Source organism: Mustelus asterias, chromosome 15 (genome assembly GCF_964213995.1).
Source record: "Mustelus asterias chromosome 15, sMusAst1.hap1.1, whole genome shotgun sequence".
Taxonomy (NCBI): domain Eukaryota; kingdom Metazoa; phylum Chordata; class Chondrichthyes; order Carcharhiniformes; family Triakidae; genus Mustelus; species Mustelus asterias.
Window position 1 is genome coordinate 16822663 of NC_135815.1, and position 14633 is coordinate 16837295.

At 45.2% G+C, this 14633-nt stretch overlaps 1 protein-coding gene across 1 annotated transcript in view; it reads right to left on the reverse strand.

Moving 5' to 3' along the window:
• The window catches only part of ttc27 (tetratricopeptide repeat domain 27), a 215152-nt gene that overhangs the window by 182920 nt on the left and 17599 nt on the right, over window positions 1-14633 (reverse strand). The window contains exons 2-4 of the mRNA XM_078229562.1: window positions 10528-10702; window positions 7587-7716; window positions 1827-1967 (exon numbers count right to left, since the gene is read on the reverse strand). Coding sequence (XP_078085688.1) covers window positions 1827-1967; window positions 7587-7716; window positions 10528-10702 — 446 coding nt within the window. The remainder of the gene's footprint in view (window positions 1-1826; window positions 1968-7586; window positions 7717-10527; window positions 10703-14633) is intronic.

Here is a 14633-nt window from a genome sequence, read left to right on the forward strand (position 1 = left end):
TCTGTGATCAAAGAAGTGCTGCACTATCCCTCCTGGTCTTCTCAATCTCTCTGCTCCCTTGTCTCACCGTCTCAGGCCAAACCAGACTATCGGCATCTATGCAACCCGGAGTTGAGCTTCTGCCCATTTAGGCACCGCAGCTTTCTCAGATCTTCAAAGAGCCCAAAAGGATCTATCCATGCCTCCCCCACCCCCTCTAAACTCCTCCTCTTCAAAGCTGCTTAGCGATAATATCCAAAGCCATGACATCCGGTTCCACGTGACGCTAATCAGCTCCCCCTCATCACCTCCTCTCTCGCCTGTGTGTTGCCAAACTCTACACAAGACTGCAACATATCGGTCAAATCCTCAAAGTCAGTCATGTTAGGCCCCAGGCCAGAAAATGTGTTTTGTGAAGTTAGCCTAGACTGCAAGTTTTACATTTAGAATCATAGAAACCCTACAGTGCAGAAGGAGGCCATTCGGCCCATCGAGTCTGCACCGACCACAATCCCACCCAGGCCCTACCCCCACATATTTACCTGCTAATCCCTCTAACCTACGCATCTCAGGGGCAATTTTTAACCTGGCCAATCAACCTAACCCGCACATCTTTGGACTGTGGGAGGAAACCGGAGCACCCGGAGGAAACCCACGCAGACACGAGGAGAATGTGCAAACTCCACACAGACAGTGACCTGAGCCGGGAATCGAACCCGGGACCCTGGAGCTGTGAAGCAGCAGTGCTAACCACTGTGCTACCGTGCCGCCCTTTGATTTTGGCATTCGGGTGAGCATAAGTTGTTTTACTCCAGGTATGATTTAAATGACCCACGAGGAAGCTTTTATCAATCAAAGTTTATTTAAGAGCACAATTAGAATATAACAAAAAGAACGAGCATAACTTCTTTCAATTACAAGAATTAAACACAATATTTCTTAACAGCTAGCTATCTCTGTTGTTCCAATTTAAAGTGATACCCCATAGACATACACCCTTCATCAGAATTAGTTAGCACAAAAACAATTATGCTCACGTGATGGCTACATTTTCAGCTTTTTACCACTTCTGGACAGAAATCCAGACAGCAATTTTCAGAGAAGGATATATCCTCAAAACAGCAAAACCTCAGAGAAGCAAATCCAGCCTCCCATCGCTCCCAGTCTCCAGACCCCAGAGACAGAAAAAGATACCTCTCTCTGCAGTTCCCAAAGCAGCAACTCTCAAGAGAGAGATCCGCCCTTATCCAGCAGAATCTCTGAGAGAAAAAAAACTTACCGCCTGGCAGATTCCAGTCTCCAACTTCAGAGAGGGGAAAAGAGAGACTCCTCTCTCTTTACTCAAAAGCAACGTCAAAGCCTAAATATTCTGTGAAAAGCCCAGCTTACCCGTCACGTGACCATACCTGTCAATCATCCCAATGAAGCCCCACTCTGCAAAATCCCAGGGGAAAACAGGAGAACAGCACCAGTTCAGATAAAACCAACATTCTAGCCATTAGGAACAACGATGTTATTGCAGCAACACTACAGGATGCCGGCAGACAGGAGAGCGCCAAGCACATAAAACAGCAGCAACAGATCCTGCACAAAGACATCGCTCAAATACATTCCTCAAAAGCACATTATCGTCAGTCACAAACTTTCAAAAAGAAAATCGAACAATTAATTAACAGTGTACAGGAAAAAATAATCCATCACATTAAAGACAGAGGGCTAAAACTGTTGGAACAGGAACACTACAGAAATATTTTATATACATCAAAATGAATCAAACAAGTCTGTCATTTGTGAGAATCAATTGGGAGGTTACAATACAAGAACATTAAATACAGATATATCCCTACCTGGAATAGATTCAGCTTACTCCTACAGTTCACCAGGATTATCCTGGCTAACACCAGCAGGATGGGGTTAGTGACAAGGCCGTATATCGATTCCCCGTCCAAAACCAAACTGTTCAACAGGGCGGCTCGCAAGCTTTGAGGCTGAAAGAAAACACAGTATTAGAGATATGAATCCAACTAAGTTTCTGTGGCATCCCAGCCCTCTCCCCGGCGAATCTCTATCTCAGCGAAGTGTGCGTTCAGCCCACAAAGAGCGCTTACAGAAAGACACCTCAGTGCCCAAACAGCAGACCATTGTGAAAAATCAAAACGGTGTGACTACAGCAAGCATGCATACCATACAACCATAAACAAGTTAAAGCACAGAAAGAGGCCATTCAGCCCATCGTGTCTGTGCCAGAGCAACAGTTTCATGGTCACCATTACCGAGACTAGTTTTCTGTCCCGGATACGTTTTTTAATTGAGTGAATTTACAGTCTGCACGCACACACACATGCGCACACACTGCCTAGCCAGTGAAATCCACATCAAAAGAATAAATATAAAAAACATACCCATTTCACAAACTATTCTGTATATTGATTGTATCCAGCACAGTACAGCAGTTCACCTCTCTTTGCACAATGTACCAAGCACCTCTGGTAATGGAAAGTTTACACTAAACATATTCACTAGTGTTAGGGACCAGCTCAGAAACACCAAGGTATATTGTGAAGCCAGACTAGATCCCAACTATTTTCTATTTTGGCATTGGTCCGAGGAAAAGATGTTTCAATCCTGTTCTACTGACAAACTAGAGAGCTTTTATCAAAACAAATTTTATTTAACACACAGTTTAACCATAACAAATGAATTAGCTTAACCTTTAACAGTTGAACACTACTTAAACATGACAAGGGAAAAGTCATAACTGCTAACCTATCGTCATGAGTTCCAATTCAAGCAATATTCCTCTTATAGACTTAAACCCCCTCTTTAAAATTACTTAGCAAAACACAGGCATGCTTGCTGTGACTTAGGTTACCAAGCTTTGGAGCTTTCAGAAAGCATTTGGAGAGAGAGAGACATCTTAGGCAGCAACTCCCTTTAATTTTAAAATGAAACTGACACGGTATTGCTTTCCTGCAAGCATGGTTCCTCCCATCAAGCACATGGCTGTCCCTGTAAATCAATCTAATCAAAACTCTACACTGAAACCCCAGGGGAAGTGCAAGTAAACACAAATGCATTAGCTCTACTTAAGCAAACACTCTGGCCAGTATTTTCCAACCTTGCTCAGGCGAGGCTTGTAAAATCCCACTGGAGGCCAACAGAGAATTCCATTCTGCAAGCTGCACCCACCCCGGTAAAATTCCCGACTCTATGTTTAAAGCGAGTACTTATCTTGTTCTCCCTACCACTGATTTGAAGGTTTTGCTAGACAAATCAGCACCCTACAAAACAGATCTGAATTCTAAACATACCCCTCATAAGAAACATGATATAAATAGATTTCAACAAGGCATAGCATCATCACACTAGTCATATTCCAGGTGAAATCTGGATTTAATTGCCTTCTACAAAACTCCAGTGGTTCAGTGGGGACCGATAATTCTTGGTGTGATTGTTAGGCCAAAAGATTCCAGCTCCAATCCTGATATGTACCGAAGTATCGCCTCTAGTGAGAAGTAGAAGAACTACAATTGGTTCCAGTGTCACCAAGCTGGGGATTGGAGAATGGGAAGGAAATCTGCCAGAGTTTCTGAAATAACCCCTCCGAGGCTGGTGCCCCTTCATGAAATCCAACTCTTTCATAGAATCCTACAGTGCAGAAGGAAGCCATTTGGCCCATCAAGTCTGTACCGACCACAGCCCCACCCAAGCACTAGGTCCGGTAACCCGGACCTTCCACGTTATAAGAACAACATAAGAACATAAGAACTGGGAGCAGGAGTAGGCCATCTGGCCCCTCGAGCCTGCTCCGCCATTCAATAAGATCATGGTTGATCATTTCCTGGACTCAGCTCCACTTACCCTCCCGCTCACCATAACCCTTAATTCCTTTACTGTTCAAAGATTTATCTATCCTTGCCTTAAAAACATTCAATGAGGTAGCCTCAACTGCTTCACTGGGCAGGGAATTCCACAGATTCACAACCCTTTGTGTGAAGAAGTTCCTCTTCAACTCAGTCCTAAATCTGTTCCCCCTTGTTTTAAGGGGCCATGCCCCCTAGTTCTGGTTTCACCTGCCAGTGGAAACAACTTCCCTGCTTCTATCTTATCTATTCCCTTCATAATCTTATATGTTTCTATAAGACCTCCCCTCATTCTTCTGAATTCCAATGAGTATAGCCCCAGTCTACTCAATCTCTCCTCATAAGCCAATCCTCTCAACTCCGGAATCAACCTAGTGAATCTCCTCTGCACCCCCTCCAGTGCCAGTATATCCTTCCTCAAGTAAGGAGACCAAAACTGTACACAGTACTCTAGGTGTGGTCTCACCAGCACCTTATGCAGCTGCAACATAACCTCGCTATTTTTAAAGTCCATCCCTCTAGCAATGAAGGACAAAATTCCATTTGCTTTCTTAATTACCTGCTGCACCTGCAAACCAACTCCTTGAGATTCCTGCACAAGGAGACCCAGGTCCCTCTGCACAGCAGCATGCTGCAATTTATTCCCATTTAAATAGTAGCCCATTTTGCTGTTATTCTTGCCAAAATGGATGCCCTCACATTTACCGACATTGTACTCCATCTGCCAGACCCTCGCCCACTCACTTAGACTATCTATATCCCTTTGCAGACTATCAGCATCCTCTGCACACTTTGCTCTGCCACTCATCTTAGTGTCATCTGCAAATTTTGATGCACTACACTTAGTCCCCAACTCCAAATCATCTATGTAAATCATAATTGTGGTCCCAACACTGAACCCTGAGGCACACCACTGGTCACTGATTGCCAACCAGAAAAACACCCATTTACCCCCACTCTTTGCTTTCTGCTAGTTAACCAATCTTCTACCCATATATTCCCCTTAACACCGTGCACCTTTATCTTATGCAGCAGCCTTTGGCGCAGCACCTTGTCAAATGCCTTCTGGAAATCCAGATGCACCACATCCACAGATTCCCCATTGTCCACTGTACGTGTAATGTCCTCAAAGAATTCCACCAAATTAATCAGACATGACCTGCCCTTCATGAACCCATGCTGCGTCTTCCCAATGGGACAATTTATATCCAGATATCTCGCTATTTATCACTTGATAACAGATTCAAGCATTTTCCCTGCTACAAAATACCTTTGCCAGGCTCCCAGATTGGACAGCAGTAACTACCTCAATCAGGGTGCTCATATTCTAACACATCCACCTCATAGACCTCGTTAAAGTCATGACAGTTTCTGCCTCTGACACTCTGTTGCAAAGCTTGGTGTATTGGATATGGACAGAGAGGGGGCAAATGCATCACCTCCCCAGACCCATGGCCTGCTAATACTCAGCCAAGGCTCCCAACTAATGGATGGAAAGTGAGGAGATACAATCACGCTACTCGTACACAGAACCAGTACACAGGAACAGAATGGAAATAATTTATAATGCAGTTATAAATGACAGAAAGTATGGTGCATAAAATGCTAGGCTGCTAACAATTAATTGGTTAGCACTGCTGCCTCACACTGCCAGGGACCCAAGTCCAATACCAGCCTCGGATCACTGTCTGTGCGGAGTCTGCACGTTCTCTGCGTGGGTTTCTCCGAGTGCTCCGGTTTCCTCCCACAGTCCAAAAGATGTGTGGGTTAGGTGGATTGGCCATGCTAAATTGCCCCTTAGTGTCAGGGGAATTAGTGGGGTGAATATGTGGGGTTACGGGGATAGGTGGAATTGTGGTCGGTACAGGCTTGATGGGTTGAATGGCCTCCTTCTGCACTGTAGAGATTCTATGATAATAAAATATTTTGGACACATACCCCCACTCCCTCAATCTTTGGCAGTTCTACTTAAAACAGTTCATACTGCAAGAATGGTTTAGTTCATGAATTAATTTTAAACTTCTATTTTATAGGTCTGGAGTTTTACCAAGTATCTGCTTTCAATTTTAAATTTACATTTAGAATAAGGATTTTGATCATTAATTTGCAGTATCTAGCTGCGTAAAAAAGGCATTGCTGTATTCTGACGCTTTCCAGGCAGTGTTTACTTATTTCTGGATTGAAAGAGTCCGAGGTTCACTGAATTCTTGAATCTTTCATTGTTCTGCAATTTTGAGTTCAGTGCGGAAGCCAAACAACGATGGTTTTAGCTGCCAGTACATAATGGCAGACTGCGACGGTAACTAAAGCTTCTAATCTTGCAATCTGTTATCACCTTTCACCAAAGCACACAATATTGGACATACCCAAGGACACAGCTACAGGAGAGAGCACACAAGGTATAGTTCATACTTCATAAACAAATAGGAAAATATTCATAATTCTCTGACTTTTCTGGAAATAATTATATATTTGTTTTTCTCAAAAGTGGCTCATTATGAAGCACAGAAAAATGCTAATGCACTGTTTCTACGAACAAAAGTTTGGATTAGATTTTGCGAGGGGAACAGTACAAGTGGAGCTGGACAGGCACTTGGTGAGGAAATCAATGAGGGTCCGTGTATAAGAGCAAAATACTGTGGATGCTGGAAGTCTGAAATAAGAACGGAAAATACTGGAAATATTCAGCGCTCCACCAACACCTTCAGAGAGAGAAACACAGAGCCAGGGGGCAATCGGCGTAGTGAACCAGTAAGATCGTGCAAGAGGCAAAAAACTGGGTCTGCGCCCGGTTTCTCCCTCGCGCGATATTACCGGCCCTGTTCTGCTGGGGGAGGAGGGGAGCACGGATCGTTGGGGTGGGGGTGCAATGTCTGGGGGGGCTGGGGGGAGTGACAGATTGCAAGTAGACTTGTACACAGTGCACTGGGAGATCAGGGCACATATACAATAGTGCCCTCTTGCAGTCTGCAACCATCTTCCTGGCGTGAATAGACTCCATCCACTCCCCCGACTGGCGAGAATCACACTTTGCCTCTTTCTTTTCCTAAGTGCCATAAGATAACATCTGGGATCTCTCCCAAAAAATGGTTGTAATTCTCTCCTGTTTTCATATCCATTCGGCACTTATTTTTTTTGGTAAGATCGCACCCCCCGCACAATGTTTCATATTCATTGCTGTGGATTTGGAGTCACATGAAGGATAGACCAGCTAAGGACAGCAGAATTCCTTCCCTAAAGGGCATTAGTGTACCAGATGGGTTTTTATGACAATTGACATTAGTTTCATAGTCATCATTAGATTTTTAATTCCAGCTTTTATTGGATTCAAATATCACCATCTGCCAAGGTGGGATTCGAATCCAGATCCCCACAACATTATGCCTGGTCTCTGGATTACTAGTCCAGCGACAATACCAGTACTCCACTGCCTCCTTCACTGAGGGATAAACATTGATGCTAATCTGTTTGCCCCGTCACTAACTCAAACCCGTTAGTTTTTCTAAGTGTAATTAATGGGTGCACTTTTATCTGAAATTATTACCACAGATCATGCTCTCGGTTTCAGAAGATATAAAAATGTTTTCACATGTTCCGAATCTACAGGACGAATTGACATGAGCTAAGATACAGGGTTTTGGCAGCAATAAAATAACAAAGTGATGTGACCAACACTGGACCTTATGGCAAACGTAAATAGGTGGACAAGAGCTGCGGAGGGTTTTGCATGCAATGTTGCCTTACCTCTGAAAAAGACCCAACCATTGCTGCGGGTAAAATATCCTGTGGCTCTATCTGAACAGGAGGACCTGTCCAATTACTCTGCACAAACAGCTGCAAGCTGCCGACACCCAGCAAAAACACCACCAGTTGCCTGCAACAAAAGTAAGAAAGTGGTTTATCAGGCTGATTCCGGGGATGGCGAGACTGAGGAGAGATTGGCTAGGTTAGGATTGTTTTCGCTGGAGTTCAGATGAATGAGGGGGGATCTCAAAATTCTAACAGGACTAGACAGGTGGATGCAGGGAGGATGTTCCCAATGGTGGGCGTGTCCAGAACCAGGGGTCACAGTCTGAGGATTCGGGGTAGACCATTTAGGACGGAGATGAGGAGATATTTCTTCACCCAAAGAGTGGTGAGCCTGTGGAATTCATTACCACAGGAAGTAGTTGATGCCAAAACATTGAATGTATTCAAGAGGCAGCTGGATATAGCACTTGGGGCGAACGGGATCAAAGGTTATGGGGAGAAAGCAGGATTAGTCTATTGTGTTGAACAATCAGCCATGATCGTGATGAATGGCGGAGCAGGCTCGAAGGGCCAAATGGCCTTCTCCTGCTCCTATCTTCTATGTTTCTATGATTAAGACGGCGGCATCCAACTCTGCGATCTTTTCTTGTCCAGATTTCTGGGCGTTCAAAATTGTTACTCTCAAAAACAACGGAGAGACACTTTCCTTCTTTTCCCAAACCCGGTAAAAAATTAAGAAACCGTTCTCAAGTGGGTTTCACCACCGCATTCAAACCAGTCCCGGGTAAGGTGCAGCAAAGCCAAAGGCAGGGCTTGAATTTATTCCCATTTCCCAGGCATCCCGTTGATTATGACAGGTTTTTTTTGTGTTCGTTTTGATCCACTAGAAGCTGGGCTGAGACATCCCAAACCCACTCCATCTTTACAGCTGGCAGGACAGAAAAGGGGTGGTCACACTCCCTTATCTGAACAAGCTTTGAAACCAATGTCCCAAAGTTGGAGTGACGATGTGTAACACACTGTGCTGCCTGCAGCATGTAGGTTGTCTATCTTTATCATATAGTCTTTTTTTTTATTCGTTCATGGGACATGGGCATCGCTGGCTGGCCAGCATTTATTGTCCATCCCTTGTTGTCCTTGAAGGTCAGTTGAGAGTCAACCACATTACTGCGGCTCTGGAATCACATGTAGGTCAGCCCAGGTAAAGACAACAGATTCCCTTCCCTAAAGGACATCAGTGAACCAGATGGGTTTTTCCGACAATCAATAAGATGAAGGAGAGACTTCCTCAGGAATTCCACAATTTTGAAGTCCAAAGAAAAAATGAGTGAGTCTTATTAAGATATTTTTAAGCACAGAAACAGGCCATTTATGTCCAACAGGTCCATGTCAATGTTTATGCCCTTGCATAGTCATCAGTAGATTCTTAATTCAACAGTTTTATTGAATTCAAATTGCACCATTTGCCGTGGTGAGATTCGAACGCAGGTCCCCAGAACATTAGCTGAGTTTCCGGATTAACAGTCTAGCGATGATACCACTAGGCCATTGCATCCCCAATCACATCTGGCAATGTTAAACACATGATGTGGAGATGCCGGCGTTGGACTGGGGTAAGCACGGCAAGAAGTCTCACAACACCAGGTTAAAGTCCAACCGGTTTATTTGGTAGCCACACACACAGCCAAGATAAAGAGCCTGTTCTCTGGGGCAGCACAGTGGTTAGCACTGCTGCCCCACAGCACCAGGGACTCGGGTTCAATTCTGACCTTGGGTATCTGTCTGTGCAGAGTTTGCACGTTCTCCCTGTGACTGCGTGGATTTCCTCTGGGTACTCCGTTTTCCTCCCAGATTAGGTCGATTGGCCATGCTGAATTGCCCCTTAGATGGGTCGGCTAGGAGGACTAGCGGGACAAGTATACGGAGTTGTGGGAATAGGACCTGGGTGGGATGCTCTGTTGAAGAGTCTGTCCAGACTCGATGGGCCAAATGGCCTCCTTCTGCACTGTAGGGATTCTATGATCAAGGTGGGAAAAATCCTTTCAAAGGAATAGCATGGATTCTACACATATGGGATATATTGGAATCAGGGAATGAGTGTGTGGGCACAGAATTGATGTTTCCATTTTCCAGGGAGACCAGAACGAGGGACCATTAATATAAGATAGTCATTAATAAATCCAATAGGGAACTTAGGAAATTTTATTTTTTTTAACCCAGAGTGGTTAGAATGTGGAACTCACGATCATAGGGTGCATCTGAGGTGAATAACAAGGATACATTTAAGAGGGAGTTAGAGACATGCAAGAGGGAGAGGGAAATAGAAAGATATGTTTACAGGGTTTGATGTAGAAGAGTGGTAAAAGGAGCATAAACCTTGGTATGGACCTGTTGGACATAAATGCCCTGTGCTTCAAAATATTTGGCAATAAAACTTTAACTCATTTTTTCTTTGGACTTCAAAATTGTGGAATTCCTGAAGATGTCTCACCTTCATCTTATAAACTTGAGTTGCATTCACCCAAACCTCTTGATTTATGTTGCCCCCGCTCCGGTTCCTGTCGCACAAGACGGGGAGCCAACAAAAAGGATCTCAGCACTTCACCTGAGCTAATCAACAAAAAGATAACACCTTCCAATTATTGACTATGGTTTCGCCATCATATCGAGAGAATGGCATTCTTCAATGTAATGCAGAAATGACGGTACCTTAGAAATTCACAGTGACATACATATTTGGGAGGGGAAACACTTGCAGGGCTGAGTGGAAGAGGAATGAGGTGAGACTAATTGAAATGCTCCATCAAAGGGGCAGGCACAATGGGCCAAATGGCCTCCTTCAGTTCTGTGTCATTCTATCTCAGGACATTTAACTGCTCTTGGGAAATCGAGATGCAAAGAGTTGAAGATGTGATGTTAACAAATGTAAACTTGCCTTTCTGCTTGATTTTCTGGTGGACAGTCGAGGTACACCAAGATCTGATTTTCCAAGTATTGGTCAACAACTTCCCCACCGGTGATTTGAGCAGGGAAAATCTCCCAAATCCTCGGGTTCAATAGAAGATCTTTGAAGTTCCCCTCCGACAGCAGCTGCAGCAAGAAGTTGCTTTCTGCATCAGAAACAACACAGTCTGTTACTAGTGAAGGGCAAGGAAGTGCTAACCATTCAAAAGCGTGCAGACAGTAACCAAGACATTCAACGATCGCTGATCCAGCACCACTGCACAGGATGGGGAAAGCAAACTGTTTGTGACCTTTATTATCCATCGCGACACAGCTTTAACATTCTGGCGGATAAACGCTGTGTTTGCAGATTGATACCCATAAGTGTGCAAGCATTTTATTTAACTACACGACAATATTTATTTGCAGCATTCCCACCAATCCTCTCATTATCTCCGCTTCCGAAGACCATGCAGGGGTACGATTCCACGTGCACCCATCGCCTTGATGAAGTGCACATTCTCTACGTATCAGTCTAGACAAACCGACTCAACTGTTTGAGGAAGGGGTGCATCAAAGTTGGGCTGAATCCCACCTTTCCCTGAGCCTCTTCTTGTCCTTGGACCAGGGACACGAAGAACTGTGACCCTCAAAATCCTGGGTGCGGAAGGGGAGGTCACAGATCATTAGGGCGGCACGGTGGCACAGTGGTTAGCACTGCTGCCTCACAGCACCAGGGACCCAGGTTCAATTCTGGTCTCGGGTCATTGTCTGTGGGGAGTCTGCACATTCTCCCCGTGTCTGCATGGGTTTCCTCCCACAGTCCAAAGATGTGCTGGTGAGGTTGATTGGCCGTGGTAAATTGACTCGAGTGTCAGGGGGGTTAGCAGGGTAAATACATGGGGTTGGGGGGGGGATATGGCCTGGGTGGGATTGTGGTCGGTGCAGGATCGATGGGCCAAGTTGCATCCTTCTGCACTGTAGGGATTCTATGATCAGAGCCTTAACTGGTTCTGCACTGTGGCCGCAACAGCAGTGGTGGCCTGGCTACTCTGTGATAAGTGGCTCACCCTCTGAATCCAAAAAGCCACTTTACCATTTTGCTACGATATCGGCTGGGACCAGTAACCTTTATTTTTTTAAAAAAGGAGAAATTTGAAATCCCAGTTATTTACTGAAAGAATGAAGCCGCCAGATTCCACAGTTTAAAACAAAAATATATATTTTTTAACTGTACAAGAGTTAAGCAAACATTAAATACTATCTTGGATAACCACCTATACTCTAAAATCCTGAACAAACAGAAGTTAAACATGAATTAACAGGCAAATTATGATAAATTATACATTAAATGACACACACAACTAAGACAGATATTACAAATTGGTACGACAGTCCACTAGTATGTATGTCATCAATCTCACACTGTCTTCCTCACAAAGAATCCCAGCTTCTCCTTCACCAGATGTAGCCTGATCCTCAGCTGACAGCAGTGCAGAACGAACCAGAGGTTCCATGGGTGCTGTCTTCACCAAAAGTGGCACAACTCTGCTTAGCACAAAGATAAAGGCAAAATACTGCGGATGCTGGAATCTGAAACAAAAACAGAAAATGCTGGAAAATCTCAGCAGGTCTGACAACGGCTGTGGAGAGAGCAGAGAGTCAACGCTTCGAGTCAGGGTCATCCAGCCTCGAAACATTGGCTCTATTCTCTCTCCACAGGTGTTGTCAGACCTGCTGAGTTTTTCCAGCATTTTCTGTTTTTGGTTCTGCAGATCACAGTCTGAATGGTGTGGAATAGGTCCACCACTTTCATCTTCAAGTAGCAGAAACGGCTGCCACTACTGTATAATTTGCCTCCAGCTTACGTCTTCTTCAGCCTGCCTGTACTGCAGCACTGGAATTATCATCTGAGCTGTGATGGCTCTGTGTCCTTCTGGCTTCGACCAAATTTCAGTCTCCCCAGAATTGCCCAGGTTTATCAATTTCTCAGTTTCAGTCTCAGCTGGAAGCCTGAGCAACTCGGAGGGCCAGTTTCCTTTAATAGTTTCCCTTTTCCATTAGCATCTCTCACAAAACATGACTAAGCTGTGACACCACAGATTCCAACACAACGCAGCTCTGTGCTGCAGGCTGTTGGGGCAAAAGTACCCCTTTGAAGCAGTGGTGTTCTGCATGACCCGGCCCAAGATCTCAAATTGTGCTTGTAAGGTAACACTTAAGTGTACTTGGAAATCCAGAAGAAGGGAACATTGGGATGCAAGATTGAAACCCAACAAGGTGGGCCATTGTTGAAGCCATCAGGCAGCAGCATTTGGAGAGAATTCCAGGGAGAGGTCTTCAAATGTGGCGATTGGAAACCCCCCTGAGAAAGACAAAGTTTCGGTGAGATTAGTTGGCTCACAATGGGCGATATGGTGGCACAGGGGTTAGCACTGCTGCCTCACAGTGCTAGGGACGCGGGTTCAATTCCGGCCTCGGGTGACTGTCTGTGGAGTTTTCATGTTCTCCCCGGTTTCCTCCCACAGTCCAAAGATCATAGAAATCATAGAAACCCTACAGAGCAGAAGGAGGCCATTCGGCCCATCGAGTCTGCACCGACCACAATCCCACCCAGGCCCTACCCCCACATATTTACCCACTAATCCCTCTAACCTACGCATCTCAGGATTCTAAGGGGCAATTTTTAACCTGGCCAATCAACCTAACCCGCACATCTTTGGATGTGTGTGGTAGATTCATTGACCATGCTAAATTGCCCCTTGGTGTCAGGGAGATTAGCAGGGCAAATACGTGGGATTCGGGGATTATGACCTGGATGGGATTGTTGTCAGTGCAGGCTTGATAGGCAGAATGGCCTCCTTCTACACTGCGGTGATTCCATGATTCTATGTGACAAACATCTGGTGGGTTGTTGAGGAATCCATGAATTGGGTTTAGCCACATCTATCATTTATTGTGTAGTATGGTGTCAAACCACAGTTCACCTGTTCATTCACATGCACATCACCCTCACATACACCCCACTGCCTACCTGATGACTCCCAGCAACCCAGAGTGTACACAGTGCCTGATCTGCCCTCAAGGCCTCTATCGTCAGCACTTACAAAGAGATGCTTGGACATTCGACCAGGAAACACCAAGACTGGTTTGATGAGAAAAACCAGGAGATCCAGGAGTTGGTAAGCCGCAAACGCAAGACTTTTCTGAAGCTGAACCAGCAACCCAATTTGACAGCAAGAAACCAAGACAAACTCAAGGCTGAGGTCAAACAAAAAACTCTCAACCTAAAGAACAGATGGTGAGTGGAGGAAGTTCAGGAGATCCAGCAGTTAACCAATACCACGACACACAAGGTTTCTTTAGCGCAGTCAAGACCACCGATGGCCCAAGCACCCACACCACTGTGGGTTCCACCTCACTGCGAGCCAAAAACAGAGAGTTGTTCACCAAGAACAGAGAGGCAGTCAGCAGCAACTGGAAGGAGCTCTCTGAACACTTCCTGAACAGAGACCCTGTCTTCAATGTGAGAGTCCTCCACTCCATCCCACAGCATGCTACCCATCACCATCTCAACATGGCAGGAGGTAGAAAAGGCCATCCGACAGCTAAAGAGCAACAAGGCATCAGAAACAGATGGAGTCCTCGCCCAAGTATTAAAACATGGCGGAGAAGCACTATTGGTGTGAATACATTACTTCTTTCCCCTTACCTGGAAGGAGCAGAACATGTCAGGAGATCTCAGAGATGCAGTAATCGTGACCACCTTCAAAAATGGTGATACGTCCGACTGCAGGGAACACAGGAATTTCCCTGCTGTCAACCACAGGAAAGGTCATCGCAAGAATCCTCCTTAATCGTCTTCCCGTGTGGCTGAAGAGTTCCTCCCAGAGTCGACAGTGAAAGGAATGCGTGGCAACAAAGAACAAAGAACAGTACAACACAGGAAACAGGCCCTTCGGCCCTCCAAGCCTGTGCTGCTCCTTGGTCCAACTAGACCAATCGTTTGTATCCCTCCATTCCCAGGCTGCTCATGTGACTATCCAGGTAAGTCTTAAACGATGTCAGCGTGCCTGCCTCCACCACCCTACTTGGCAG